This window comes from Lontra canadensis, unplaced genomic scaffold, assembly GCF_010015895.1.
Source record: "Lontra canadensis isolate GAN:19392208 unplaced genomic scaffold, GSC_riverotter_1.0 scaffold24, whole genome shotgun sequence".
Lineage (NCBI taxonomy): Eukaryota > Metazoa > Chordata > Mammalia > Carnivora > Mustelidae > Lontra > Lontra canadensis.
This window is the reverse complement of record NW_022631018.1, coordinates 17,726,546-17,754,144: the sequence shown is the minus strand read 5'-3', so window position 1 is coordinate 17,754,144 and position 27,599 is coordinate 17,726,546. Positions and strand designations below refer to the sequence as shown.

General features: G+C 38.7%; 1 protein-coding gene across 2 annotated transcripts in view; it reads left to right on the top strand.

Moving 5' to 3' along the window:
- FMN2 (formin 2) overlaps positions 1-27,599 on the top strand; it is a 358,907-nt gene that overhangs the window by 62,767 nt on the left and 268,541 nt on the right. The window contains exons 3-4 of one of the 2 annotated variants that reach the window (XM_032862943.1): positions 20,314-20,461; positions 22,918-22,929. In XM_032862943.1, the coding sequence (XP_032718834.1) occupies positions 20,314-20,461; positions 22,918-22,929 (160 nt within the window). The remainder of the gene's footprint in view (positions 1-20,313; positions 20,462-22,917; positions 22,930-27,599) is intronic. The other variant, XM_032862944.1, reaches the window with a different exon arrangement.

The window sequence follows — 27,599 nt, the reverse complement described above, 5'->3', positions numbered from 1 at the left end:
TCAAACCATTTGTTTAAATTCCAGACCATGACTGTTTGTGAAATTGTATTTCAGGCTACTTAGATTTTATTGATTACCTGCTCAAAAGCTGTAAGTCTCTGCACAGGGCTTTCTTTTTAATTCATCCACTCTGCTCATGCTGTGTCTTCAAAGGAAGTGCCAGGAATGGAAAGCTGAGTCAGGAAACTGGTTCTAGTAATGGTGTGGGAGGCGGTAAGAGCAGGCTTAAGTCTGAAGTAGAGACCCTGCACTTGCTTCAAAGGAGGGATTTTGTTTTGTTTTGTTTTGTTTTGTTTTTAACTGCTTCCAACAACTAGAGTGTAGGGCGTGCTAGAGCTGGAGATCCTGGTGGGCCCTGGGGGTGGTGAGAGAAATAATCCACCTTCGTTGTGGGAAAGGCCTTGTAGAAAAGGTGGGTCAGGACCTATGTCCAGGAAAGGTAAAGCAAACTGTTTTGAGCAAAATGTTGGAATTTGAACATCTGTGGGTTAGTAGGAATCCCTGAGGAACTCACACAGGTGTCAGATTAATAGACACAATTGTTAACCATCCGAGTCATAATACATAGGAAAGATGAGAAGAAAGAAGAAAAATGAAGTCCAGAAACATACAAAAGATGCATTTTGCTACTTGAGAAGGCTTTTCAAAGTTTTAGGAAGAGTGGCACAGCAACAGAATTATGCGATATTAAGCTCCTTTACTTTTAATCATACTTGCTGAAATCTAGAAAATGAAAGTTAAATTTTGTTTGGTTTTGGTGATAGTGGGAGTGTAACTATCAACTTTATAAACCGTGGATGGACCTAACCGCCTACATTGTTTACCGTGAGAAAATACTGCTTACCTTACAGTGCTTTGCTATTAGTCAGTACTTTGTAGGCTGACCCATCTTCCGAAGCTGGTGAGGTGTAGATAACTGTGTCACATTTCCCAGCGCATCTGCAATAAAGTAGTTGCTCGCCAATAATTACTCCCGAGAACCAGAGTGTGCGTAGGGTAGTGAGAAGCGTGTGGGAGCGTGCGGCTTCATTAACAGGTGCTTTCTTAGTCATCGTTGTATTAGTTTAATGCTTTCCTTGAAATGTCAGTTACAGAGAGAGGCAGTAACTTTGGTTATGGCCACGCACTGCTACGTGCTGCAGGATTTATTTGTACTTTTTCTGGAAGAAGTAGCACAGTAATGCAGCCTCCTTCATGGCTACATTATATGAAGGTAAAAGTAGTAAATGATTATAACATTAACTATTGCTAATAATTGTGTTTATTGAATACTTACTAGAGCTTGAAGCACTGTGATTTGCAAAAATTGTATCATGCTTTCCTCATTTTACAGAGGAAATGTTGACATTCAGGGGAGTTAAGTAACTCATTCAAAATTGAGAGTAGAAACCAAGGTTTCAATTAATTTTTTTTAACTCTAAAAGTACCCTCTTAATTGCCATGAGATCCTACCATTTCCACTTGTTTTTTTATTTCTGTCAGCTGGGTAATGCTAGAAGCTGTGTTAAATATTGAATCCAACCAGATGCCAAGTTATATTCAGCTTGGATTGTTTTTTTAAAAAAACATTATTTTTCAAGGTCTCAGAATTATAAACTCTGTGTATTATAGGAAAGCTTACATGCTTAGTTGGGTGGAGGAAAATCTTGCTTTCTTTTTAAGGATTTGCTATGACCTTGGGTAAGTCGACTGACCTTGGGTGATATTCAGAGCATTATTGATGTTATTTAATGCATTCTTATCAATGCTATAAGCAAGATTGTTTAACTATGCTTCTGTCCTAATGTTTGATAAGGAAAGGGGCATTTAGACTTAAGGGACCCCCCCACCAATAGTCAGCCAACGATTCAGATGTCAAGTTGAACAGAAATGGACTTCTAAATATAGGTCAAATACTTTTTTAAAATCATGTAACCGTGTCTCCTTCCCCATGTCCACATTGGATCCCCTACTAAGAGGATCTCTGCAGGTCCTGCCCAGTTCCATTTCCTTTAATTCTGTGCTTATATTTTATTTGCATTATGTTGCTGATGATGGACTAATCTTGTTGCAATAGACTCATAAGAAATTGAGAAGTTGGCTCATTTGTTCAACCAATACAAAATTATAAAGATTACTTTTTCATGTGGTTTTCAAAATATAACTTATGAAAAATATTTAATATCGGTCTTTATCTGGTACACTGGAGTTTAAATTTCAGTTCCTGTAGCTTTATTAGAAATGAAAGGTATTGCATTAGTGTCTTCTAAACAACCTCTAGTCTTTTGGAAGATATTATCCTTTGTTCCAGGCTCAATATACTTTTTCTCTGTTCTTATTTCTAACTCCTTTGTCTTTTTTTTTTTTTTTTTACACTATTTTGTCTTCTTTATTGGACAGTAATAACCTCACTCCTTTCAAACCTCAACCATCAGTTTCTGTTTTGGGTATGGAGTTCAAAATAGTACTCCTCACTCTTCTAAGAGGCAGGTATGGCTTTGTCCTGATTATGGGAAGTGGAAGGCTAGTGAAATAAACTAGTAGCATCTTCAAGGTGAAATTCACCTTGTTCCAAACTCATAGCAAGTCAGAAAAGCACCTCTGCAGCTTCATTACAGGGTCAGAAGAGAGAGTGGGAAGAGATCCCAGCCCATTTATGGACAACTCTGACTGCCATTTCTTGTTTTTGGTTCTAGTTACAAATAACAAATGTTCACTGAGAGGTTTTGAAGAATTTATGAAAACTCAAGAGAAAGTAAAAGCATCCATACTTCCATGACCTTGGGCTTTTATAAAATTCAAACTCTCTCATTGAACAAGAATTATTTACATTATGTGTTGTCTATACATATGGGTAGTTTACTTTTAGTATTAATTTTGTACACACTCCTACCTTTAAAAATGTTTTTGTCATTAATAAAACAAGCTTGTTAACAGAAGAAAACCTGGGGCTGAGGTGGCTTCATTGGTGAGTTCCACTAAACCTTAAAGGAAGAAATAATACCAGTCCTACATAAGCTGTGTCCAAATACAGAGAAGGGGACGCTGTCCTACTTATTTATGAGGCTAAACTTTCCCTGATACCAGAACTAGACAGAGTCATTAGAAAATTACAGAGAAGTATCCTTGATCAAAACATAAGTAGGAAATTCCCTAACAAAATACTTGGACCATTAATCCAATAATATATAAAAAAGAATGTGAGGTTGGTTTAACATCTGAAACTCAACAAAGCATAAAGAAGAAAATTACATAATCTCAATAGACACAGAGAAAGCAGTTAGCAAAATTCAGTGCTCATTCATAATAAAAAGTCTTGGAAAACTAGGAAGAGAAGGGAAGGGCTCATCCTGGTAAGTGGAAGCCTATGAAGCCGAGAGCTGACGAGTGTAATGGTGAAAGACAATATGTTCTCCCAAACAATGGAAACAAGTTAAGGACGCTAATTTTTACCATTTCTACTCAATATTATACTGGGGATTCTAGCCATTGAACTAAGGCAAGAAAAATAAATACAAGACATAATGATTAGAAAGGACTAAAACTTTCTCCATGTGCAGATGACATGATTGTTTATGTAGAAAATTCTGGTAACAGTACTTTTTTTGTTTCAAGATTTTATTTAAATTTATTTATTTATTTAAATTCCATTTAGTTAACATAGAGTGTAATATTGGTTTCAGGAGTAGAGTGTAGTGAGTCATCATTTGTATACAACATCCAGTGACCATCCCAGGTGCCCTCCTTACCCATCACCTATTTAACCCATCCCCCTGCCCACCTTCCTTCCGGCAATCCTGAGTTTGTTCTCTGTAGTTAAGAGTCTGTTTTATGGTTTTTCTCTCTCTTCCCTCCTACCATGTTCATCTGTTTCATTTTTTAAATTCCACTTACGAGTGAAATCATATGGTGCTTGTCTTTGACTTATTTCATTTAGCATCATACTCTCTAGGTCCATCCATGTTGTTGCAAATGGCAAGATGTCATTCTTTTCTATTACGGCTGACTATATTCCATTGTATATTTATACACCACATGTTCCACATGTTTTTATCCCCTCCTCAGTTATGATAGCAGTACTAAACAACCATTAGAACCAATATATGAATTTAAGAAATTTATGAAGCAAAGGCGAACATATGAAAATCAATCATATTCCCAATGTCCTAGTGAAGAACAACTGGAATATTAAGTTGAAGAAACAATACTGTTTAAAGTAGAGCGCTAACTGGTATTTATTTATTTATTTTTAAAGGAGTCGGGGGTTTTTTTTTTTTTTTTAGGATTTTTTAAAAGACTATTTATTTATTTATTTGACAGAGATCACAAGTGGGCAGAGAGACAGGCAGAGAGAGGAAGGGAAGCAGGCTCCCCACTGAGCAGAGAGCCCGATGCGGGGCTTGATCCCAGGACCGTGGGATCATGACCTGAGCTGAAAGCAGAGGCTTAACCCACTGAGCCACCCAGGCACCCCAATAACTGGTATTTAAATAAAAATTTGGAGGAAGAAAAAAGTGGCATGACAAACATGGAATAGGTAGAGATAAAATTTAACAAAATCTAAGCCAGATCTCTATGTCGAAAACTACCTAACATTGTTAACATTGTTACTTGAAGAACTAAGTAAATGGGAGATTTTTCACCAAGAACTGGAAGATTCATTATTAAGATGTCACTTTAATCCCAGATTGATCTGGAGATTTTCAAACAATCCCCATAATCATTCCAGCAGGCATCTTGTACACATTGACAATTGATTCTAAAATATATGTGTTTTTTAAAAGATTTTATTTATTTGACAGAGAGAGACACAGTGAGAGAGAGAGAATACAAGCAGGGAGAGTGGGAGAGGGAGAAGCAGGGAGCCCGATGTGAGGCTTGATTCCAGGACCCTGGGATCATGACCTGAGCTGAAGGCAGACACTTAATGGCTGAGCCACCCAGGCGCCCCCTAAAATATATGTTGAGGTGCAAAAGAGCTAGAAAGATAAAAATGGTCTCAGAAAAAAATAAAGTTGGCGGACTAACAAGTACTACCTGATTTCAAGACTGATGGTAAAACTCTGTCTATTAGGACAGTGTGCTCTGGGCGTGAGAATACACTTGTGGACCCAGAGATCAACGGAACAGAATAGAGCTCCTAGGAATTAGACCCACATATACGTGGTGAGTTTATTTCTCAATATATCTGTCACGGCAATTCAGTCTTGTTCAGAGAGGGAGAGAGGGGGAGAGAGGGAGAGAGCGTAGGCAGTGGGGTAGGGGCAGAGGAAGAGGGAGAGACGATATACCTTAAGCACCACTCATTGCGCAGTTGCACACGGGGCTCGATCTCACAACCCTGAGATCATGACCTGAGCTGAAATCAAGAGTCCGACGCTTGACTGACTGAGCCAACCAGGAAATTCATTTTTTAAAAAAGCTTTTATGCTGGGAAATACAGCTTACATACAGAAAAGTACAGAAGTGTAGCTCAGTGATTTATCGCAGATCTATCCCCTGTGTCACTGTTGCCTCGGTCAAACAATCAAACATTGACGGCATCTCAGAAACGTCCTCTCATTCCCATTCCTTGCTGCCAAAGGTGATTGATGTCCTGACTTGTATGGTAATCACAACTTACTTTGCCTTATGATTTTACTACACTGGTTTCAGTCCTAAAATACCATAGTTTAATTTTATGTGCTTCTAGAACTTTGAGTACTCTGAAGTTTGCATTTTTCTGGGTCTGTTTCTTTTGCCCACATTCAGTTTGTAGTTTGTGCAGAGTTATTGTTCATTTTCTTTTTCGTAGAGTCTCTCCATGGTATGAAGATTTCATATTTTGTCTAGCTGTTCTGCTGTTTTTGAACATACCAGCTTTCTGCCTTGAGTGATACAAATAATGCAGTTACGGTGTTTGTGAACATTTCCGTGGATGACCGTGTACACATTTGTGTTGGGTATATCCCAAGGAGTAGAACTGCTAGGTTGTAGGACATGCATGTATTCAGTTTTATGAGGTGTGGCTTAATGCTTTTCCAAAGTGCTTTTTTACCAATTTACAGTTTCATCAGGAACATATGAGAATCCCCATTGCTTTACCTTCTTGGCGATTTTGGTATTGTCACTTTTATTATTGTTATTGCTACTATATTGGTGACTTTAACCACTTTGATGGATGTGTAATGCTATGCCATTCTGATTTGAGCTTACCTTTCTTTGGTCATTATTGTAGGTGTTATTTTCATACATTTATTTGTATAGTCTTCTTTGAAGCTGCTTATTCATTTTTTCTATAGGTTGATTATAATTTCTTGGTGACCATAGCAATCTTTATTATGGATTCGAATCCTTTGTTTTACTTCATGGTGTCTTTCGATGATTCCTTTAAATGTAGTCCAAATTGGGGCACCTGGGTGGCTCAGTGGGTTAAAGCCTCTCCCTTTGCTCAGGTCATGATCTCAGGGTCCTGGGATTGAGCCCCTCATCGGGCTCTCTGCTCAGTGGGGAGCCTGCTTCCCCACCCCCTGCCTCCCTGTCTGCCTACTTGTGATCTCTGTCAAATAAATAAATAAAATCTTAAAAAAAAAAGTCCAAATTATTAGCCTTTTCCTTGACAGGTAGTATATCAAATGCCCTGTTTAAAAGTCTTTGCCTGCTGCACAAGCAACAAGATGTCCTCCTATATTATCTTTGCAAAGCTTTGTTGCTTTGTCTTTTCTATGTTGATATATAGTCACCGTAGACGTTTTAGGTGTATAAGGTGGAGAGGTCCTACATTATTATCTGATGGGTAAGAGACTGGTATGTGGATCTCTGTTCTACTCTACTGTGTGTTTGTGCATTCCTGTCCAACTTTTACCATGGTACACTAGTGCTGCATTACCGTCTGTCTTCATGTCTAGAATAGACTTCATGTCAAGTTGAGAATTCACGTCTTTCCACTTTGAGTTTTTTAAAGATTGAGGTCCTCTTACTATGAATTTTAGAAGCAGTTTGTCATATCCACTGAAACGTACATGCATACATGGGATGGTGATTAGAAGTGCATTTAATTTTAACTATCAGTTTGGAGAAAAGTGAAATGACTGAGACTTAAATCCACAAAGGTAATAAATCCATTCATATGTATTTAAGTCATTTTTATTTTCTCTCATTGCAGTTTGATAGGTTTCTTCCTGGAGGCCAGGCACATTTTTATTCAGTGGCTCCTTAGGGATTTGATTTTTTAAATGCTACTTTAAAGTACTATGTTAGTTAAGTTGTATTTCATGTACAGCCCTGTGTAAATTTAAGGTGTACATATTGTTTTGATATATTTATATTGTAACAAGATTGCCATGGTAACCTTAGCACTTCTATCTTGTCACATAATTATCGTTTCTTCTAGTATTGGGAACAGTGGAAATCTGGCCTCTGAGCAATGTTTACAGTATGGCTTTGTTGTCCATGATCACCGCACTGTATTAGGTCTTTGGGACTTAGTTTTCTGTTTGCAACTATGTGCCCTTAAACAACATCTCTCTCATTCCCTCCCTCCCCCCAGCCCCTGGTAACTTCCAATTTACTCTCTGCTTTTACAATGACAATTTTAATGAAATAATTACTTTCCTTATATAAGAGATACCATTTCTCTGTCTGACCTCATCTCAGCTTAACGTCCTTGAGATCTATCCATGTGATGGCAAATGGAGAATTTCCTTTTCTCTCATGGCTGAATAGCATTTCATTATATATTTATACCACATCGTCTTTGTCCACCCACGTGCGGATGAACACTTAGGCTGTTTCCATATTGTGGCTGTTGTAAATAATGCTGTGGTAAACGTGGGAGGCAGATCATCTCTTCAATAACGTATTTTCATTTCCTTTGGACATGTACCTAGAAGTGAAAGTACTGGATCATATGGCAGTTGTATTTTTTTTAATTTAAATTTTAGTTAGTTTACACACAGTACAGAATTGTTTTCTGGAGTAGAATTCAGTGATTCATCACTTACATACAAACCTAGTGCTCATCACAAGTGCCCTCTGTAGTACCCATCACCCGTCTAGCCCAGCTCCCCAGTCACCTCCTTCCAAAAGCCTTCAATTTGTTCTCTATCCTCAAGAGTCTCTTATGGCTTGTTTCCCTCATCCTTTTTTTCTTTACCCCCTTCCTACATGTTTGGCTGTTTTTTCTTAAATTCCACATGAGTGAGGTCATATGGTATTGTCTTACTCTGACTGACTGACTTAAATTAGCATAATATGCTCTAGCTCCATCCATGTCATCGCAGATGGCAAGATTTCTTTCTTTTTGATGGCTGAGTAATATTCCTGAGTGTGTGTGTGTGTGTGTGTGTGTGTGTGTGTGTGTGTGTATAAGCCAAAACTTCTTTATCCAGTCATCAGTTGACAGACATACATTTGGGCTCTTTCTGTAGTTTTGCTATTGTTGATAATGTTGTTTAAACATCAGAGTGCATGTACCCCTTTGAATCTGTATTTTTGTTTTCTTTGGGTAAATACCTAGCTGCAATTGCTAGGTCATAGGGTAGCTCTATTTGTAACTTTCTGAGGAATCTCCAAACTGTTTTCCAGAGTGGCTGCACCAATTTGCATTCCCACTAACTGTGAAAGAGGGTTTCTTCTCCCCGTCCTTGCCACCACCTGTTGTTTCTTGTGTTGTTAATTGTAGCCATTCTGACATGTATGAGGTGGGGTCTCATCATGATATTGATTTATATTTCCTTAATGAAGATCATATTGAACATCTCTTCATGGGTGTGTTAGTCATCTGGGTGTCTTCTTTGGAAAAATGTCTTCATGTCTTTTGCCCTTTTCTTAACTGGATTATTTGTTTTTTGGATGTTGGGTTTGGTAAGCTCTTTATAGATTTTGGATACTAACCCTTTATCTGATATGTCATTGGCAAATCTCCCATTCTGTAGGCTAGATTTAGTTTTGTTAATTTTTCCTTTGGTGTGCAGAAGTTTTTTATTATGATGAAGTTCAGTAATTCATTTTTGTTTCTGTCTTCCTCGTCTTTGGAGATGTGTCTAATAAGAAGTTGCTGTGGCCAAGGTCAAAGAGGTTGTTGCCAGTGTTCTCTAGGGCTTTGATGGTTTCCCGTCTCACATTTAGGTCTTTCATCCATTTTGAATTTGTTTTTGTGTGTGGTGTAAGAAAGTGGTCCAGTTTCATTTTTCTGCGTGTTGCTGTCCAGTTTTCTCAACACCATTTGTTGAAGAGACATTTTTCCATTGGACATTCTTTCCTGCTTTGTTGAAGATTAGTTGGCCATATAATTGTGGGCTGATTGCTGGGTTTTCTATCCTGTTCCATTGATCTGTGTGTCTGTTTTTGTCCCAATCCATAGTGTCTCGATGACTACAGCTTTGTAATAAAGCTTGAAATCCAGAATCATGATGCCTCCAGTTTTGATTTCTTTTTTCAGAATTGCTTTAGCTTTTGAGGTCTTTCTGGTTCCACACAAATTTTGGGATTGTTCTAGCTCTGTAAAAAATGATGATGTTATTTTCATAGGGATTGCATGAAATGTGTAGATTGTTTTGGGTAAGATAGACATTTTAACAACGTTTGTTCATCCAAACCAGGAGCATGGAATGTTTTTCCATTCCTTTGTGTCCTCTTCCATTTCTTTCATAAGTGTTCTGTAGTTTTCAGAGTACAGATCTTTAACTTTACTAGTTAGGTTTATTCCCTAGGTATCTCACTGGTTTTGGTGCATTTGCACATGGGATTGATTGCTTGATTTGTCTTTCACTACTTCGTTTTTGGTGTATTAAAATGCAACAAATTTTTTAAAAAAAGATTTTATTTATTTATTTGACAGACAGAGATCACAAGCAGAGAAAGAGGAAGGGAAGCAGGCTCTCCGCTGAGCAGAGAGCCCAATGCGGGGCTTGATCCCAGGACCCTGGGATCACGACCTGAGCTGAAGGCAGAGGCTTTAACCCACTAAGCCCCCCAGGCGCCCCATAAATGCAACAGATTTTGCACGTTGATTTTATATCCTGCAACTATGATGAATTCCTGTATCATCCTAGCAGTGTTTTGGTGGAGTCTTTCAAGTTTTCTACATTGAGTATCATGTCGTCTGCAGAAAGTGGAAGTCTGACTGCTTCCTTGCTAATTTGGATGCCTTTTGTTTCTTTTGTTGTCTGATTGCTGAGGCTAAGACTTCCAGTACTATGTTAAAAAGTAATGGTAAGAGTGGACATCCCTGTCTTGTTCCTGACCGAAGGGGAAAGGTTCTCAATTTTTCCTTTTCGAGGATGGTATTAGCTGTCGTCTGCTGGGTGTGGCCTTTATGTGTTGGGAGTATATTCACATCTGTCCCTACTTTGTGGAGTGTTTGTATCAAGGCAGGACGCTGTATTTTGTCAAGTGCTTTTACTGCCATCTGTTGACAGGATCACATGGTTCGTATCCTCTTTTCTTAGTGTGGTTGCCATCCCTGCAGACCAGGAATAAATCCCACTTGATCGTGGTGAATAATTCTTTTAATGTCTTGTTGGATTCGATTTGCTAGTATTTTATTGAGAATTTTTGCATTCATGTTTATCTGGAATATTGACCTATAATTCTCTTTTTTAGTGGGGTCTTTGTTTGATTTTGGAATCAAGGTAATGCTGGCTTCATAGCAGCAGTTTGGAAGTTTTCCTCCCACTTCTATTTTTTGGAACAGTTTGAGAAGCACAAGTGCCAACTCTTCTTAAATGTCTGGTAGCATTCCCCTGGGAAGCCATCTGGTCCAGGACTTTTGTGTTTTGGGAGATTTTTGATGACTGATTGGATTTCTTTGCTGGTTATGGTTTTCTATTTCTTCCCGTTTCAGTTTTGATAATTTGTACGTTTCTAGGAATTTGTCCATTTCTTCAAGGGATTGCTCAGTTGTTGGCATATGATTTTTCATAGTACTGTCTTATTGTTTGTATTTCTGTTGTGTTGGTTGTGATCGCCTCTCTCATTTGTGATTTTATTTATTTGTGTCCTTTCTCTTTTCCTTTTGATACTTCTGGCTAGGAGTTTTGTTAATTTTGTTAATTCTTTTGAAGATCCAGCTCTTAGTTTCATTAATGTGTTGTCTATTTTTGTTTGTTTTGTATCTGTATCCTTTATTTCTGCTCTGATCTTATTTCCTTTCTTCTACTGGCTTTAGGCTTTATTCGCTCTTTCTTTTCTAGCTCCTTTAGGTGTAAAGCTAGGTTGTGTACTTGAGACTTTCCTTGTTTCTTGAGGAAGGCCTTTAGCGCAATATAGTTCCCTCTTAGGACTGCCTTTGCTGCATCCCAAATTTTTGGACTGTGATGTCTTCATTTTCATTTGTTTCCATGTATATTTAAAAATTTCTTCTTTAATTTCCTGGTTAATCCATTCATTCTTTAGTAGGATTTGTGGTTATCCCAATTTTTTTCTCATGGTTGACTTCATTTCATAGTGTTGTGGTCTGAAAATATACATGGTATAATTGCGACCTTTCTGTGCTTATTGAGAATTGATTTGTGACCCAGTATGTGATACTCTGGAAAATGTTCCATGTGCATTTGAAAAAAAAAATGTGTATTCTGCTGCTTTAGGATGAAATGTTCTGAATTTATCTGTTAAGTCCCTCTGATCCAGTGTGTCCTTCAAAGCCCTTGTTTCCTTGTTGATTTTCTGCTTAGATGGTCTGTCCTTTGGCTATAAGAGGGTTTGTTAACGTCACCTACTATTATTGTATTATTATGCATGAGTTTCTTTATGTTTATTATTAATTTATATATTTGAATGTCGGAAGTGGAGAACATAAATATTTACAATTCTTAGATCTTCTTGATGGATAGACCCCTTATTATGATATAATGCCTTTCTTCATCTCTTGTTATAGTCTTTGGTCTAAAATCTAGTTTGTAGGGATGCTTGGGTGGCTCAGTCAGTTAAGCATCTGCCTTTGGCTCAGATCATGATCCTAAGGTTTTGGGATCGAGTCCCACATTGGTCTCCTTGCTCAGCAGGGAGCCTGCTTTGCCCTCTGCCTGCCCTTACCTTTGCTTGTGCTCTGTCTCTCTCTGTCTCAAATAAATAAAAATCTTCAAAAAAAAAAAAAATCTAACTTTTTGAGGAACCTCCATATTGTTTTCCAGTTTTCATTTCCACCAACAATGGAAAGGGATCCTCTTTGTCCACATCCTTGTCACACCTGTTGTTTCTTGTGTTGTTTTTAGCTACTCTTACAGGAGTGAGGCGCTATCTCATTGTGGTTTTGAAATTTGTATTTTCCCTGAGGATCAGTAATGTTGAACATTTTTCCTGTGCCTATTGGCCATCTGTAGGTCTTTTTTTTTTTTTTTTAAAGATTTTATTTATTTGACACACAGAGAGAGAAATCACAAGCAGGCAGAGAGGCAGGCAGAGAGAGAGAGAGGAGGAAACAGGCTCCCTGCTCAGCAGAGAGCCTGATGTGGGGCTCAATCCCAGGACCCTGAGATCATGACCTGAGCCGAAGGCAGAGGCTTTAACCCACTGAGCCACCCAGGCGCCCCTGTAGGTCTTTTTTTTTGAAAAATATCAGTTTATGTCTTCTGTCCATTTTTCATTGGATTGTTTGTTTTCTTGGTGTTGACTTCTATAAGTTCTTTCTATATTTTGGATTTGGGTGTTGACTTCTATAAGTTCTTTCTATATTTTATTAGATAGGTCATTTAAAAATATCTCCTCCCATTCTGTAGGTTGCCTTCTTGTTGAGCTGATTGTTTACTTCCCTGTGCAGAAGTTTTTGTTTTGATGTAGTCCCAATAGTTTAGTTTTGATTTTGTTTCCTTTGCTTCAGGACACCTCTCTAAAGGGAAATTGCTACAGCTAATGTCAACGAGGTTACCATCAGTGTTCTTTACCAGGATTTTTATGTTTTCTGGTCTCACATGTAGATCTTTAATCTACTTTGAATTTATTTTTGTGCATGGGCTAAGAAAGTGGTCAGGTTTCCTTCTTTTGCATGTTGCTCTCCAGTTTTCCCAACACCATTTGTGGAAGAGACAGTCTTTTTCCTGTGGGGTGTTCTTTCCTGTTTTGTCAAACATCAATTGAACATATAATTGTGGGTTCACTTCTGGGTTTTCTCTTCTGTTCTATCTTTCTAGGTGTCTATTTTTGTGCCAGTACCATACTGTTTTGATCACTACTGCTTTGTAATGTATCTTGATGTCTGGACTTGTGATGCCTGCAGCTTTGCTTTTCTTTTTCAAGACTGCTTTGGTTATTCAGGGTCTTTCTTGGTTCCATAGAAATTTTAGGGCTGTTCTAGCTCTGTGAAAACGCTGGCAGTATTTTGGTAGGGATCACATTAAATGTGTAGATTGCTTTGGGTAGTGTAGACATTTTAATAATATTTGTTTTTCCAATTGATCAGCATGGAATGTTTTTCCATAGCTAAGAAAATAACCCTTTATATTATCCTGAAACATTTTCAACGACTCTGACTCTTCTATAGATTGTCTTTTTGGTGTTACCCTTATTATTCTTTTGTATTTGTCTTTTTTGTATACCCTTCTAGGTTTATAACTTCTGATTTAAATGCCAGCCAGGAATGATTTGAGCAATCACATTCACATGTTCTGTTTAGAGTTGATTAAGTGAGTATAATATAATGTTAATTGTGTCAAGACTGTGGCAGAAATATAAGTGTGACAATGATGCAATGATTTAAAGAAATCTAGAGTAAAGCATGTGCATTATGATTATAGCTACAGAAGACATTCAGTGTAGACAATAATATACCCAGGGCATGCTGTCATGTGTGGTACTGATGAGGTTTAATTTTTCTTATTTCTTCTACCCCAAAGCAATTCTATAGAGTTGTGTTATTGGTTTTTGTTGTTGTGGTTTTATAATTAAATTGTCAATGCAAGCCAAAATATTAAGAGTACAATTTGGTCCACTATCATAGATCGACATTTTTTCTGACAGTCATGAAATAAAAAGTTCAAATGAGCCAAAATAGGCATAGAAATGGATCTTTCATCATTCATCTACTAATTATAATTTATTGCTGGCTTATTACAAAATTAATTACAATGATTTGTAAGAAAACAAAGATATCATTAAAAAAATTAGCTGCCAGTGGAAAGAAAAAGTAAAAAAGACAAAGAATAAAATGGAGCCAGGAAAGAGGCTGATACGAAACATGTATTCTGGAATTCTGAAACATGTGGCAGGTGGGCCATGTACTTAAGTTTTTTAATAGCCAAAACAATAAACAAATTTGGTTAACACAGTGGTCCATAAGATGGAAAAAGTACAAATAAACTCAAGATGCCATCTAAATATTTAATTTTTTCGGTTAAGCTATAAAATTCTAAGATTGGGAACAAAATTATCTTCAGAACTCTCCTGTAGAAAATATTGTGCGATGGGATGAATATTTTCAGCTATCTTCTTTTAATGGACATAGCAATCTCTCTTTCTTAGTGTCGCACCCATGCACAGCTTTCAGGTGAAGGAACTCTTGAGGCCAGTAGACCCAGGTATAGGTAAAAGGGCCCTTGGGTGGCTAGAGGTAGATTTTATCTATGCACTCGGTGGGGGAATATATTACATGTGAAGAAATGGATGAGGGGCATACTTTGCTGCTGTTGTTGTTTTCTCCCTCTGTCAAGCTTAAAAATATTATTTATGGATAATTGACATATAGTGTTGTAAAGTTTCAGATGCATAACACAGTTGGCTAAGTGGCCGACTCTTGATTTCAGCTTAGGCCGTGATCTCAGGATCCTGGAACTGAGCGCCACATCTGGCTCCATGCTCAGCGGGGGTCTGCTTGAGGTTCTCTCTCTCTCCCCCCTCCCCCCACTGTCGATCTCTCTTCCTCTCTAAAATAAATAAATAAAATTGTACACACTGTTCACCACAATAAATGTAGGTACCATCTGTCACTGTACAATGTTATCAGTATTATTGATTATAATTCCCTGTCCTGGACTTTATGTCTTCCTGACTTCCCTGTTTTGTATCTGGAGGTTAGTACCTCTTGAATCCCCTTCACCTATTTCTCCTATCCCTTCTGGCAACTACCAGTTCTCTGTATTTATAAGTCTGTATCTCTTGTTTATTTATTCCTTTCTTCCCTCCTTCCTCTCTCTCTCTCTCTCTCTTTCTTTCTTAATATTTTATTTATTTATTTGAGAGAATGAAAGTGACAGAGATCACAGAGGGAAAAGGAGAGGTAGACTCGTCACTGAACAGGGAGCCTGATGCGGGGCCCTCTCCCAAGACCCTTAGGTCATAACCTGAGCTGAAAGTTAACCGTATGAGCTAGCCAGGCACCCCTCTTGTTTGTTTTCTCATTTGTTTTTCTTTTTAGATTCCACATATAAGTGAAATCATATAGTATTTGTTTTTCTCTGATTTATTTCACTTAGTGTAATAAGTCCGTCTGTGTTACAAGTGACAAGATCCCATTCTTTTTCACGGCCGAGTAATAATCCAGTGTGTCTGTATGTGTGTGGCTGTGTGTGTGTGTGTGTGTGTGTGAGAGCAGGTGCCCCACACCTTCTTTATCTGTTCATCTGTTGATGGACTCTTCAGCTGTGTCCATATCTTGCCAATTTGTAAATAATGTAGCAATGAACATAGGAACAGAGGACCTGAATAGACATTTTTCCAAAGAGACATAACAGATGGCCAGCAGAAAGAAATGATTCTCAACATCATTAATCATCCCGGAAATGCAATTCCAAACTACAGTGAGATAACACCCATACTGGTCCGAATGGCTAACAGCAAAAAGACAAGAAATAAGAAATGTTGGAGAGGATGTGGAGAAAATGTTACCCCTGTACACTGTGGTGGGGACGCAAGTTGAAGCAACCACTGTCGAAAACCATGTGGAGTTTCCTCAAGAAATAAAAAATAGTGTTACCATACGATCCAGTATTCCGCTGTGGGTATTTACTCAAGGAAAACTCAAACACTAAGTTGAAAACATATATTCACCCTCAGTCAAACTTCTGATATTTGATGGGGGTTTGTACTTCCTGGAATATCTGAGATACAGTTCTATATTTTACCACTCAAATACGGATTTATTAGCCTGGTGGATACTTGAGCATGGGCAGTGCCGAGAGTTTCTGAGGAAGTGAGGAACCCCAAAGTAAGATTTATCCTCACATGTATGGACATCCCATCTGATGAGTTATAGGAATATGAACGGGAGGGACAATACTTCCTCTCAGAGAATAGTTTAGATTGTACTTTAACATACAGATTAATGGACAATGAAATTTTCTTGCATAAAGCACTAACAGAAAAATATTAACCTGACATTTTAAGGTGACAACTAAATCCTCCCTTTGACTTGAAAAATCTCAGTGAAGCATTCTTAGACTGTCTAACTCTGACTATTATATTTTCCACTGGGTTCTCTAAAACTATGGATTACAGCTCTGAGTTATTTTGGGGTTATTATCAAATGTCTGCCAAACGTAACTGTTCTTTCTTTTTTGAGATAGTGGGCTTATGGCCTATTTATGTCACTTTTAGTGTGTGATTTTAAATCTTCTGATCTGCCCATGGTGGAAAGCTTATGTTTGTTTTCTTTAACAGAAAGAAATGATCCAGTTCAACAAAAATCAAACAGATTTCAAGAATTTAAAGGAGTGGGAGCAGTGTCATGGGAACATAATCCTGTTTTAACTCAGATATAAAGTTATGATTTGATTTGTCAAAAAAATTTTTTTATTGCTCTTGACCCTTGTAGTTCCTTAATACTCATGGTGTGTCTGCTGTGTGTACAGAACAATAATCTGGGGGAAAGGGGGGGTTACAGGATATGGTAGTTGGAGCGAGGGGCTAATAAGCCTATTTGGGAAAATAACAAATATATTTCTGAAATGTTAGAAAAAAATAACAACAGAAAAAAAGAAATTCGTGGATGGTTGAGGAAAGACCACAGAGCAATCATTAATTAAATTCAAAATTTAGGAACAATCAGTGCAAATGCCAAGACAACTTTGGAGACCAGAGTTTGCTGAACTAGCTTCCTGTCATAAAGCAAAGACGTAGTGTGAGTTCTGTATCTCGATATATACATATGATGACAATTTCGAATTCCTCTGAAAAGGATTTTTTAAATACAAGAAATGTCCTAATCAAACATAGATTTTAAAAAGTCAAAACAAGTAGTACTCATGATATGTTATTTTTGAATAACAGTATGTCATTTTCATAGTTCTTTCCATATAGTATTTGCTCCGGCTTCATGCCAACCCTATAAAAAAGACTGAGGTAGGCATTTTTCCTGATTTACTGCTGAGAACATCAAGACCTCATAAAGCTAAGAGATTTGTCTATGGTGCCGCACTGATAATATCTTAGGAGTTTCATGAACTCCCTATTTTTCTTTATATTGCATAATTGCTGATAGGGTAGGTAGAACTGGTGACTTAATAGCTTTCTTTTCATCTGATAGCCTCAAAGTACCTTTTCAGTACCCTGTTGAGTAAATGAAGGAAAATAAGATTACCAGCTACTGCCATGGCTCATATTGACAAGCCATTGTTTTATTTCTTTTGTGTCTGGTAATTCTGTTAATCCAGTACACAAGTAGGGTTATCATCACGAGTAGTCATTGTCCTGTCGTCAAGTGCTAGGGGAGATTTATAGGACCTGTGTACATACTTCATGTGCTAAAGGAGTTCTCGGTCCATTTGGGGAAAGATCAGATGCACTCAGGAAAGTGTTAAGCCACTAACCTGGGTAGCATACCATTACTCCTCAAAATGAGGGGTGGCAGGTTCTGTATCAGTGTTCTGAGGCAGGAGTGGCCCAGGTGAGGTGGGACTTCAGCTAGACCTTCCGTGAGGCATTCGATTCCATGAGGTGGCAGAACTGGGTAGGCATTGAGTGCAGTGAAACTTGACTGAGGGAACATGGAGAAATGAATTTGGGAGGGGGGAGGAAGTCATATAGAAAAATTTAAACGATAGTTTGAAGAGTTGGCATCTGTAGGTGTTAAAAAGCCTTGAAAGAAATCTGTGTTTTGCTTAATTTCTCCATGCTTTGAAGGAGCAATTTTGAGATGACCATTGAGGCATTGTGACGTGCTATGGTCCTGGGGTATGGCTAAAAAAACTAGAGGACTGACCAGAATTTATTGTTGTTTTTTATTTGAGGTTTATAAAGTGCTTTTAGCATACTTTGTATTTTGGCGGATTGTGAAATCTGAAATGAAACTGTTTATCCCCTTGACTGTTGAGGACTTTTGTTATATGGCGCCAAATTTGAGGCTGAGGGTCTGTTGCTAAGATGGCAGAGCTCTCTAGGCAAGAGTTCCTTTGTCAGCCAGGGCGCAGCTTGCCTCCTGGGGAGGCGTTTGACTCCACTTTCCAGGAAATGTTCATGTGTTACAGACACGGAAGAGGCAGGAATGTGTGCCTGATGGTTGGCAACAAGCAAGGAGACATTCTTCTGATGCGGTGGCTGGATGGTGTCCTGTCAGGGCATCAAGCCTTGACACCGTCCCTTACCCAAGTCTTATTCTGTTCCTTTGGGGATGAGGATATCTTCTGGCATTTTTGCCAATCCTCATAAACTGAATTATTGTAGTTTCACTAGGGAGAGCTTATTTCTCACATCACTTTAATTAAACTACTAATTTCAGCAGTGAGAAGCTATTTCTGACATTCACTATGCTACATAGCGAAGCCTTTGGCGTTGATCAAGGTATGAATAGTTGAAGGAGGCATGGATAGCTGAAATGCTTGCCCAGATCTGCAGTGTGACCATTTCTTATTTATTTATTTATTTATTTATTTATTTATTTATTTATTTGACAGAGATCACGAGTAGGCGGAGAGGCAGGTAGAGAGAGAGGAGGAAGCAGGCTCCCCACTGAGCAGAGAACCTGATGCAGGGCTCGATCCCAGGACCCTGAGATCATGACCTGAGGCAGAGGCTTAACCCACTGAGCCACCCAGGCGCCCTGACCCTTTCTTATTGATACAAGCCAATCCCGGGAGTCTGAATTGTCAATCAGGGCCAATGTCCCTAATGGCAAAGCTTAAATCTACAGACGTGTTGTATCTTACTATCGAGGCTGAATGATAGTTTGTGAATTTCTTAGGCTAATTTATTAAACACATGATGGAAATAGCAATGCTTGTCCTTGATTAACCCTGTTTAAACTAGAGTCTCAACATGGTGATTATGATATACATATAGATATTTTGATTTGTTTTGTTTTTGATTTGTTCTCAATCTCTACCATACTGTTGTTTTCTTTGCTTTACTTTATGTTGATCAAAAGCTGTGGGGAAATATTCTAAGTAAGGAAAGTGTCCCAAAGAGACTGGGGGCTTGCACATACTGAGTGCATACATCCTAAAATGGTTAAACATGTTACTCCGAAATCCTAAGGAGCAGTTTTCCAAGGTGTTCATAAGCCTCAGAGTGGCCTCCTCTCTGAGATTCCCACTTTGCTCCCTGGCACTAGGTGTAATTTTGAGCCTTCTCATTCCGTCCAGATTCTGTCGGTCTGCGGCTGGGAAGCACTTTCTTTGCCAGACGATCCCTGTCCAATTCTTTTATTCTTGGCAGGTTCATTTGCCTTTTCATGGTTTCAATCCTAACCAGTCCCCAGCCTGGACCCGAGATAAGTTGGTTTCCTAGGCTTTTTGTTGCTGAGGGCAAGGAAGCTGTTATTGTGCCCTGGTGCTCAAGTACAGCCTGTCCTTTGACTTTGCTACAAGTGTTTACACCAACTTTAAAGGGACATGATATTCAAATGTCTTAAACAGGGAGGGCTCCGATCGAATGTCTGGACTTTCTGATCTTATGAATTCTGCAGCCTCACATGGCATCTCTACCACCAAAGAAAGACTTAGATTTTGCTATGGAAAAGAAATTGAGGGCCACCTGGGTGGCTCAGTCATTAAGGGTCTGCCTTTGGCTCAGGTCATGATCCCAGGGTTCTGGGACCGAGCCACACATTGGGCTCCCTGCTCTGCAGGAAGCCTGATTCTCCCTCTCTGACTCCCCCTGCTTGTGTTCCTTCCCTCTCTGTGTCTCTGTCATATAAAAAAATAAAATCTTTAAAAAAAAAAAAAAGTTGAGACAAGTATCATCATGAAAGTGAAATGACTTTATGAAAGAATGTTTATGAGCCTACGTCAGGTAGTGTGCAGTGCTGTTTTAATGTTTGATATATGTGTATATGCAACACTCCCACGTATGTGTGTGTATACATGTATGATAGACGTGTGTGTGCATATATGTGATAGAAATGACGTTGTAGTGCAGTGATCCAAAAACTTTTTTCTTCATAACTGAATTAAAATGGCTTTACATTTATTTGTTTATGCGTTACTGCAGCAAGATCAACTTTACACCTGGGCCGCGGTCAGCCAGCCCACTCACTCACTGGACTACACGGAAGGGCAGTTTCCCAGGCGAGCCTCATCCGTTCGGCCGCCATCGAAGCCTCCTGATGAAGAACACGGGCCGAAGGATGCTGGAACAGGTGCGACCCCGGGGCAGTTTCTTGGGTTACGATCTGCAGCGGTCCCACGTACAACCGCTGGGAGCCTCGTTACATTGAAAATCGTTACGCTCCACCTTCAAGGCTGCTGAGTCAGAATTTTAGGGAAAGGGACACTGGAGTTACCCAGTTATCATTGTGTAGACGCAAATTTGTGAACTACCGCTTCAGGTGGCAAGCTCTACCCACTGCCTGAGATGGCAGGAGTCAGGCACCCTGTGTGGACTAAGAACGACAAAAGGAAATTTCTGTCCGTTGCCTTCAACGGTGGTGTCCACCTTACTTCTCCACTCTGACTCTTCCCTACGGCTTTCCTTTTTTTTTTTTTTTTTAAAGATTTTATTTATTTATTTATTTGACAGAGAGAGAGAGAGAGAGATCACAAGTAGGCAGAGAGGCAGGCGGTGGGGGGAGGGGAGCAGACTCCCCGCTGAGCAGAGAGCCCAGTGTGGGGCTCGATCCCAGGACCCATGACCTGAGCCGAAGACAGAGACTTAACCCGCCGAAGCCCCCGGGCGCCCCTGCTTGTGCTTTTCTTGATCCTCTTCTTTACCTTCAGAGATGATGGGGACACAGAGAGAAAAGTTTCATTGAACAACATTTTAAGTAATCTTTCCAAACCTGTACAGTGTTCAGATGTATTTATTCTTCTCTAAAATTTTTCTTTTTGGTTGTTTTTCTCTTTGCATCTTTTGTTGTCTTCAAGTATTTTGCATTATTGGCTGCGTGAGATTAATATCAGCTTTATATGAAGACTGAAAGTGGGAAAACGCTTTGTGTTTTCTAAGGAATTAAGAATCCTATTTGTGTAATCATGTTTTGTGAAATTTGGTTGTTTAATTCCTTTTTTAAAGAAGTTTTTCTGTTTGGTATAATAAACTCCTGACTTCTCAGTGGACTGACTCAGAAGTGGAGAGTGCATCAAAGAGCGTTATTGCTGTTCAGAAATGTACCCCACACCAAATTTTCCTCAATAGTAGCACAAGTGTTAGAATTACAAATTTTTACTTTTGGGGGCACCTGGATGGCTCAGTCAGTTAAGTGTCTGACTCTTGGTTTCGGCTCAGGTCCTGATCTCAGGGTTGTGAGATCGAGCCCCACGTTGGGCTCCACGCTCAGCAGGGAGTCTGAGGTCCTTTCTCTCCCTTTCCCTCTGATCCTGACCCCCACTGTCTCTCTCTCTCTCTCAAATAAGTTAATACATCTAAAAAAATTAACATTTTTTTCCTCATTGGTTTGTAGAGAGAAAGTCATTAATCTGGATTTGTAATAAAAGAGTATAAGATAAGATCATGGAGCTTTGTAAGGTCAGGTAAATTTCTTAATCCCTATAATCAGTTTCCTAACCTGTAGAATGTCGATAAGAATAGCATCTACCACATAGGGCTGTTTTGAAAATTATCTAAGTTAATGCATGTTCAAGCATAGAGTTAGCAATCAAAATGCAATGTCAGGCTTAGTATACATGTTGCTATTGTTATCATTATTATTATTATTTGACATCTTTATTACTTCCTCCTGAGTTCACCTTAAAACCAGCAGTGACCCACAGTGTTAAGGATTTTATTCTAGGCCCCTTTCCAAAGTGAATGTAGCGTTCATAATCCCGTTTTTTATTCCACTGTCTGAAGGGATGCTTATACCTTTCTTCTTTCTACTGAAGCCCAGAATGGGGGGCGCACACCGAACCGCATGTGTCCCCTTTTTAATGTCTGATGCTTCTGAAACACGGCTGAGTGTTCACTAGGTGGACTTATACTCCCTGAAATGAACAACAAATGAGAGAGAAGAGTAGGAAACTTTGTCCCATGTAGGGCTCACAATTTCTTGGAACACGGTACAATTGATCAAGGACCAAGGTCTAGAGTTCCTTAATGCATATATCATCAGAGATGAAGGGGTTCTAATATGATAATACCTGAAAATAATCACACAAAAGCATAGTTATAAAAAGAAAAACACACAGCTAAAAGGGTTGTTTCTGTTAAGTGCACTATGTTATCCGTGTTAAACACTTTAACTTCTTGCTAGGAAGCAGCCAGGTGTAGGTAGGAAAGAATTGACAGATGCATTGATCAGTGTCTTAGCAGTCGTCCCTGTCTAGTGTTTTACATCATGACCAGTGTCATATTTTCATTTTTTTTCTTCCCTAGTATGCCTTTCTCCACTTTTTCGAAATATTAACATTTTCCTCTAAAATTTTAAGGCTCTTTAAAAGAGTTTCAAAGTATATTATTGATTTTGTATACTGGAGGAGGGCTGGATGGAAAGCTATTGATAATCTAAATTTTAGTTTGGTTAGAGAGGATAGTTGGAATTGATACCGGGAACTTTTTAACTTCGTTTTCTCATTGTTATTTGATGTAGCTTGCAAAATGCCAGATCAAGTAATTTTTAAAATCGTAACTTGTATCCTTTTATAATATGCATTCTTGAAGGGGAGGATGGAGGTAAGTAGAAGATAATTTTGTGTAGTGACTTGTTTTTCTCCAGTTGATCTGTTAAAAACCTGAATGGCCATATAGCATTCTTTTGTCCAAATGATCTAATGGCACTTTCTTTTTTTAAAATTTTTAAATTAAAAAAAATTTTTTAATTTAATTTTTTCAGTGTTCCAAGATTCATTGTTTATGCACCACACCCAGTGCTCCATGCAGTATGTCTAATGGCACTTTCTAAACTTTTTCTGCTGTGACTCCATGGGCCATTCTCATTCTGAGGGCCATACCACTCTCTCTCTTTACTCAGTCAGTCAGTTGTAAGTGAGAGGGTCAGTAATACAGCAAAAACCTTACATAGAATCTACTGCTTTAAAATATATATATTTGGTGAAACGTTGACAACATAATTATTAATAGTAATGAACAATTTGCAGTACACTTAATGACTATGGCCATACATTGCTGTGAGTGATGTCATGATTGAAACCAGTATTTGCAACATGTGGCCCCTTTCAATTTTAGTTTAAAATAAAAGGGTTCGATGACTTTTTTCTTTTTGAAGAAGAAGGATTTTCAGTTACATCTTAGAAAACTGAAAACTTGTTTCTGTCTCGTGGCTCATTTTCATTATTGATTCCTAATTCACATGTCCAGCTAATGCAGACTTCTCATGCATCTGACTTACATATTTTTGTAATTCCTTCTCTAAGAGAGGCTTTTCTCCACCTTTCATATAATGGTGAAAGAACCAGCCCTCCTCTATAGGGATTTGAAGTGCAGAGGTCAAGGTGAAGCCTTGGTGTCTCTCCCCGCCAGTGAGCAGAAGGGCTGCAGGTTCTTGGGAATCTTTTGCATTGTCTCCACAGGAAAGCCCAAGGTGTGAAAATTGACCTTTTGAAGCTACAGAATGCCTCCTGGAAGGGTAAGGCTAGTTGGAAAGGAAATCAGGAAGGAACGTTCTGCAAGATTTGGTGGTAGAAACATGAATAAGAAAAAAAACCTTTCCATTTATCTTGTTTCCTCTTTATCTTCTCTCTCTTCATTTTTCTTTACTTATATGATGCAACACCCTCTGTGTTTCTTTTTTTTCCAAGTCCCATGGCATTTATTCTTATCTGTATCATTCATATTACTTATGCATTATAATTTTTCTGTTTGTACATAGCTGTCTTCCTTGGGGACTCCCCACATTTCAAGACCTCTGGGCAAATAGTATATGTTTAAATATTTAAGCCGTTAAATTAAGATCTTTTGTTGAAAAAGATCTGAATGAATATCTACTTAGCACACTCATGGAAGCATTTGAGGGAGAGTTTTGTATGTGTGCTGAGACGGCCATGGACCATTTTCTGGGCTCAATACCAAGTTTCAAAAGTTATTCACTGATTCACAGAAATCAAAGAGATAATTAACTCCAGTCTTCAAGTTTATGAAGACTAGGGGCAGGGTGTCTAGATGTGTATAGGGAATCCATCGTTCTTACTATGTTTTAGAAACATCAAGCCCCTTATCTTTCTCTGAAAATGTAAATGGCCAAGAGGAGTGCCTTTAGGAAGGCAATCCGGGGACAGAGAGTCCGGAAGGAAACTGTGCAAGGAGAGTTGATAGAAACGTGGCAGAGACTTTTTATATAGAAATGCTAAAAGTCGTGTTTACAAGCTGGCTGAAAGCAGTGCGACCCATCTTCGCTCCAGAAAAGATTTGAGCAGCATATAAATATCTAAGCTATACAAAAGAATTACAATGGAAATTAAATCGAAGGGATTTAGGATGGAACAATAAAATGAAGCCAGGGTAAAGTAGTGCGCAAATGTATTGCAGAAGCACTTGGAATTTGCAAAGGTAGGTGGAGATTTTTCCTCAGGTTTAAAGCAAAGTGGGAAGTGGGGACAATTCTATAATCATCCCCTGTGTCCATGAGGTTAAAAGTAACAGCGTTGCTTTTTTGGCCTTTTTTTCTGGCCTTTTTTCACACACTTTTCTGGCCTTCTATATAAAAAATAAGTGTTTCTGATGGTTCCTCATACAATGCAAACAGTATCATCAGCTTATTTCCAGGACTAGCAGTCTGAATGCTTTAACAAGTGTTCAGTTGGGATAATGAAGAAATTCTGTAAGGAACCCAGGAAGAGTTAGATAGTGTTCTATTTCTCCTCTTCCCACTTGATCAAGGGATGAAATGTGCTGGAAGAGACTGAAAGATTGACCATGTCTCCTTCTCCTGTAGATAATTCTTCCTCCTCATCCTTTTCTTCTCCTCCTTCTCCTCCTCCTCCTCCTTTTTTTTTTTTTTTTTTGTGATTTTGGCTTGCATTTCTCTCTTATATATGCAGCTTCAGTCTTGTGTGTCAATATCCTTTGTTGACAATGAGGTCATATCCATACTGTGAGCTGATCAAATAAGCAGACCATAGGGTTGGGCCCTTTTAGGAAAATCACATGTTTAACTCCATCTTCATTTATGGAAGGACATGGCATACCAGAATTAAAAACATCGTCCATTTATTAGGCAGCTAACTGAAGTCAGACTATTTAAATAAAGTTGAATAAGTTCTTTCTCAATTAAATTGACTAGACTTGAATCAAATTGATGTATATACCATTAAAGAAACTTTTAAAATTATTTTCTGTAAGTGCCTTTTTACTTATAGTGTCAAACTGTCTCGAGACTGCTTAATTCATTTTTAGAAGGCATACTTTAAATGCTTTAAAAGGGTGATTTAATTTATTTTCCATTCATAGCAGAGCGGCGTATCTTATTTCTCTCTGTAAATGTAAAATTCATCTGATATGTTTTGTTTCACAAGTCATAGGCTTATTTTGTGATGATACAGAGATCATTTCTGAAACATATTTGGAATTGTGGGGAGCCCAGAATTTTAGATTATCGCTTATTTAGAACACTTAAAGTTTTGCCAGAAATGTTCTTTCTCCTACTTTGCTTCACAGTGATGTTGTTGTGTGTGTGTGTGTGTGTGTGTTTTTTAAACAGTCTAGTTTCTGAATTCTTAAAAGGGTGAGAGAAGAGGTTGGCAGTTTTAAATGTACCTTTGAGAGGGCTCTCACTGGGTTACTCTTTAAAAACAACCATCCTGGTTGATGAATATGTAATGGGAACTGTCAGTTCCAGAGCTGAGTGGAAGGCAATTCCCGAAAGCCCGGATGCTGGAAGAGGAGGGTGTTGGCAACAAGTGTCATGGGCGTTTGTCCCTGAGGTGATCATTCTAAGAATGTTAGAACTAAGTGGATTTCTCAGATTCACTTGCCCCAGGACCCTAGCCTTCAGCAGACCCTCAGAAACCAGCTTACTTATCATTTGCTGCAAGCATGTCCTTTTCTCTCTACTCCCACGACTCTGTCCTATCTCATGTTTCTCTTCATTCTCTCCTTCCTGCGCCTTCTTTGTTTTTTCTCTTTCTTATTTGCCTTCTCCTTAACTTTTATTTTTCTTTTCTCTTTGTTCTCTTCCTTTCACCTTTGTTTTGCGGTCCAGTTATTCTGTACTTTTTCATCGTAAAATCTTGGCACTCTAGAACTCGTGTGCTTCAGTTTATGATTTGGAAGAGAGCATTTTGCCATAATTTCTCTCAGATGTTGTAAGATGCAGATTCAGAGAAACAGTATAGTGGGAGATGCGGTTGGGGGCATGAATACAACTCAGTCACCATGGAATTCGATGGAGGGAAAGGAGAGGTTTGGGAGAAGGAGGATTCAGAAGAGTGACTGAGTGTCTGCCTAGTTCATTGTTGTGGTAAACTGGATGCATTCTTTGCCATCAGACCCCAGAGGTCTGCTTTTTTGGACAGGTCACCAGGCCTAGGGCTATAGGGGAAACACTGGGAAACGCTGTGTGTATTTCTAATGCAAAGAACTCATGTGTTCCCTCCCAAGATCCTTTGGGTTTGCCCTGCACTACCCAAATAGAAAGAAGAGGGAGAAAAGTGTTCCCCATCAAAACAAAGCTGCAGGACCTTATCTAGAGTCTGTTGGGTTTGGGGATGCAGAGGTAACTAAGAAAAAAAGAAGTGTTCCAGAGTTTGGATTTGCTAATGTTAACTGCTTGGTTGGCTTTGATGTTGGGATCCTTATTCAAAATCAGCTAACTCTGTGGTAAGGTCAGTGTAGAGATTTGTCAGTATAAGAAAGAAGAATCCCTTTTCCATTACCTCGGCAAAGTCAGTTAGTTGTCTGTGGAACTGCTTGCTTTCTAAGGCTACTTGTTTTAACATTCTGTTGCCACAGTGACATCTGTTGGTAAGTGACTACTTCATGCTCATCTCAAAGATTTTTGTTTTGAAAGATAGACCCTAAGCAGAGGTGCAGAGGTAGTTAAAGGCAGAGCGATAGCTGTGTTGCCCCTTAAAAAATCTTACTCCCCTTTTCCCTTTCCCAGGATACCCTCTTTCATGGTTTCATTATTCTTTTGATCACTCTTTCCATTCCTTCCTACAATGACCCACGGATATTTTAAGCACCTTTGTGTGCCAGGCACTCTTCTGGATGTTGGGTATATAACGGGAAAAAAGGACAAAAACCCCTGTCTTATGTTCCAGTAGAAAAGGAGCAATAAAAATTAGGAGGCAAACAAGCGAATTCTGTAGTATATTCTGTGATATTCCATGTTAGGAAGAAAGTAAGAGACAGGGAATGAGGAGGGCTAGCCGTGGGTGGGATTGCCA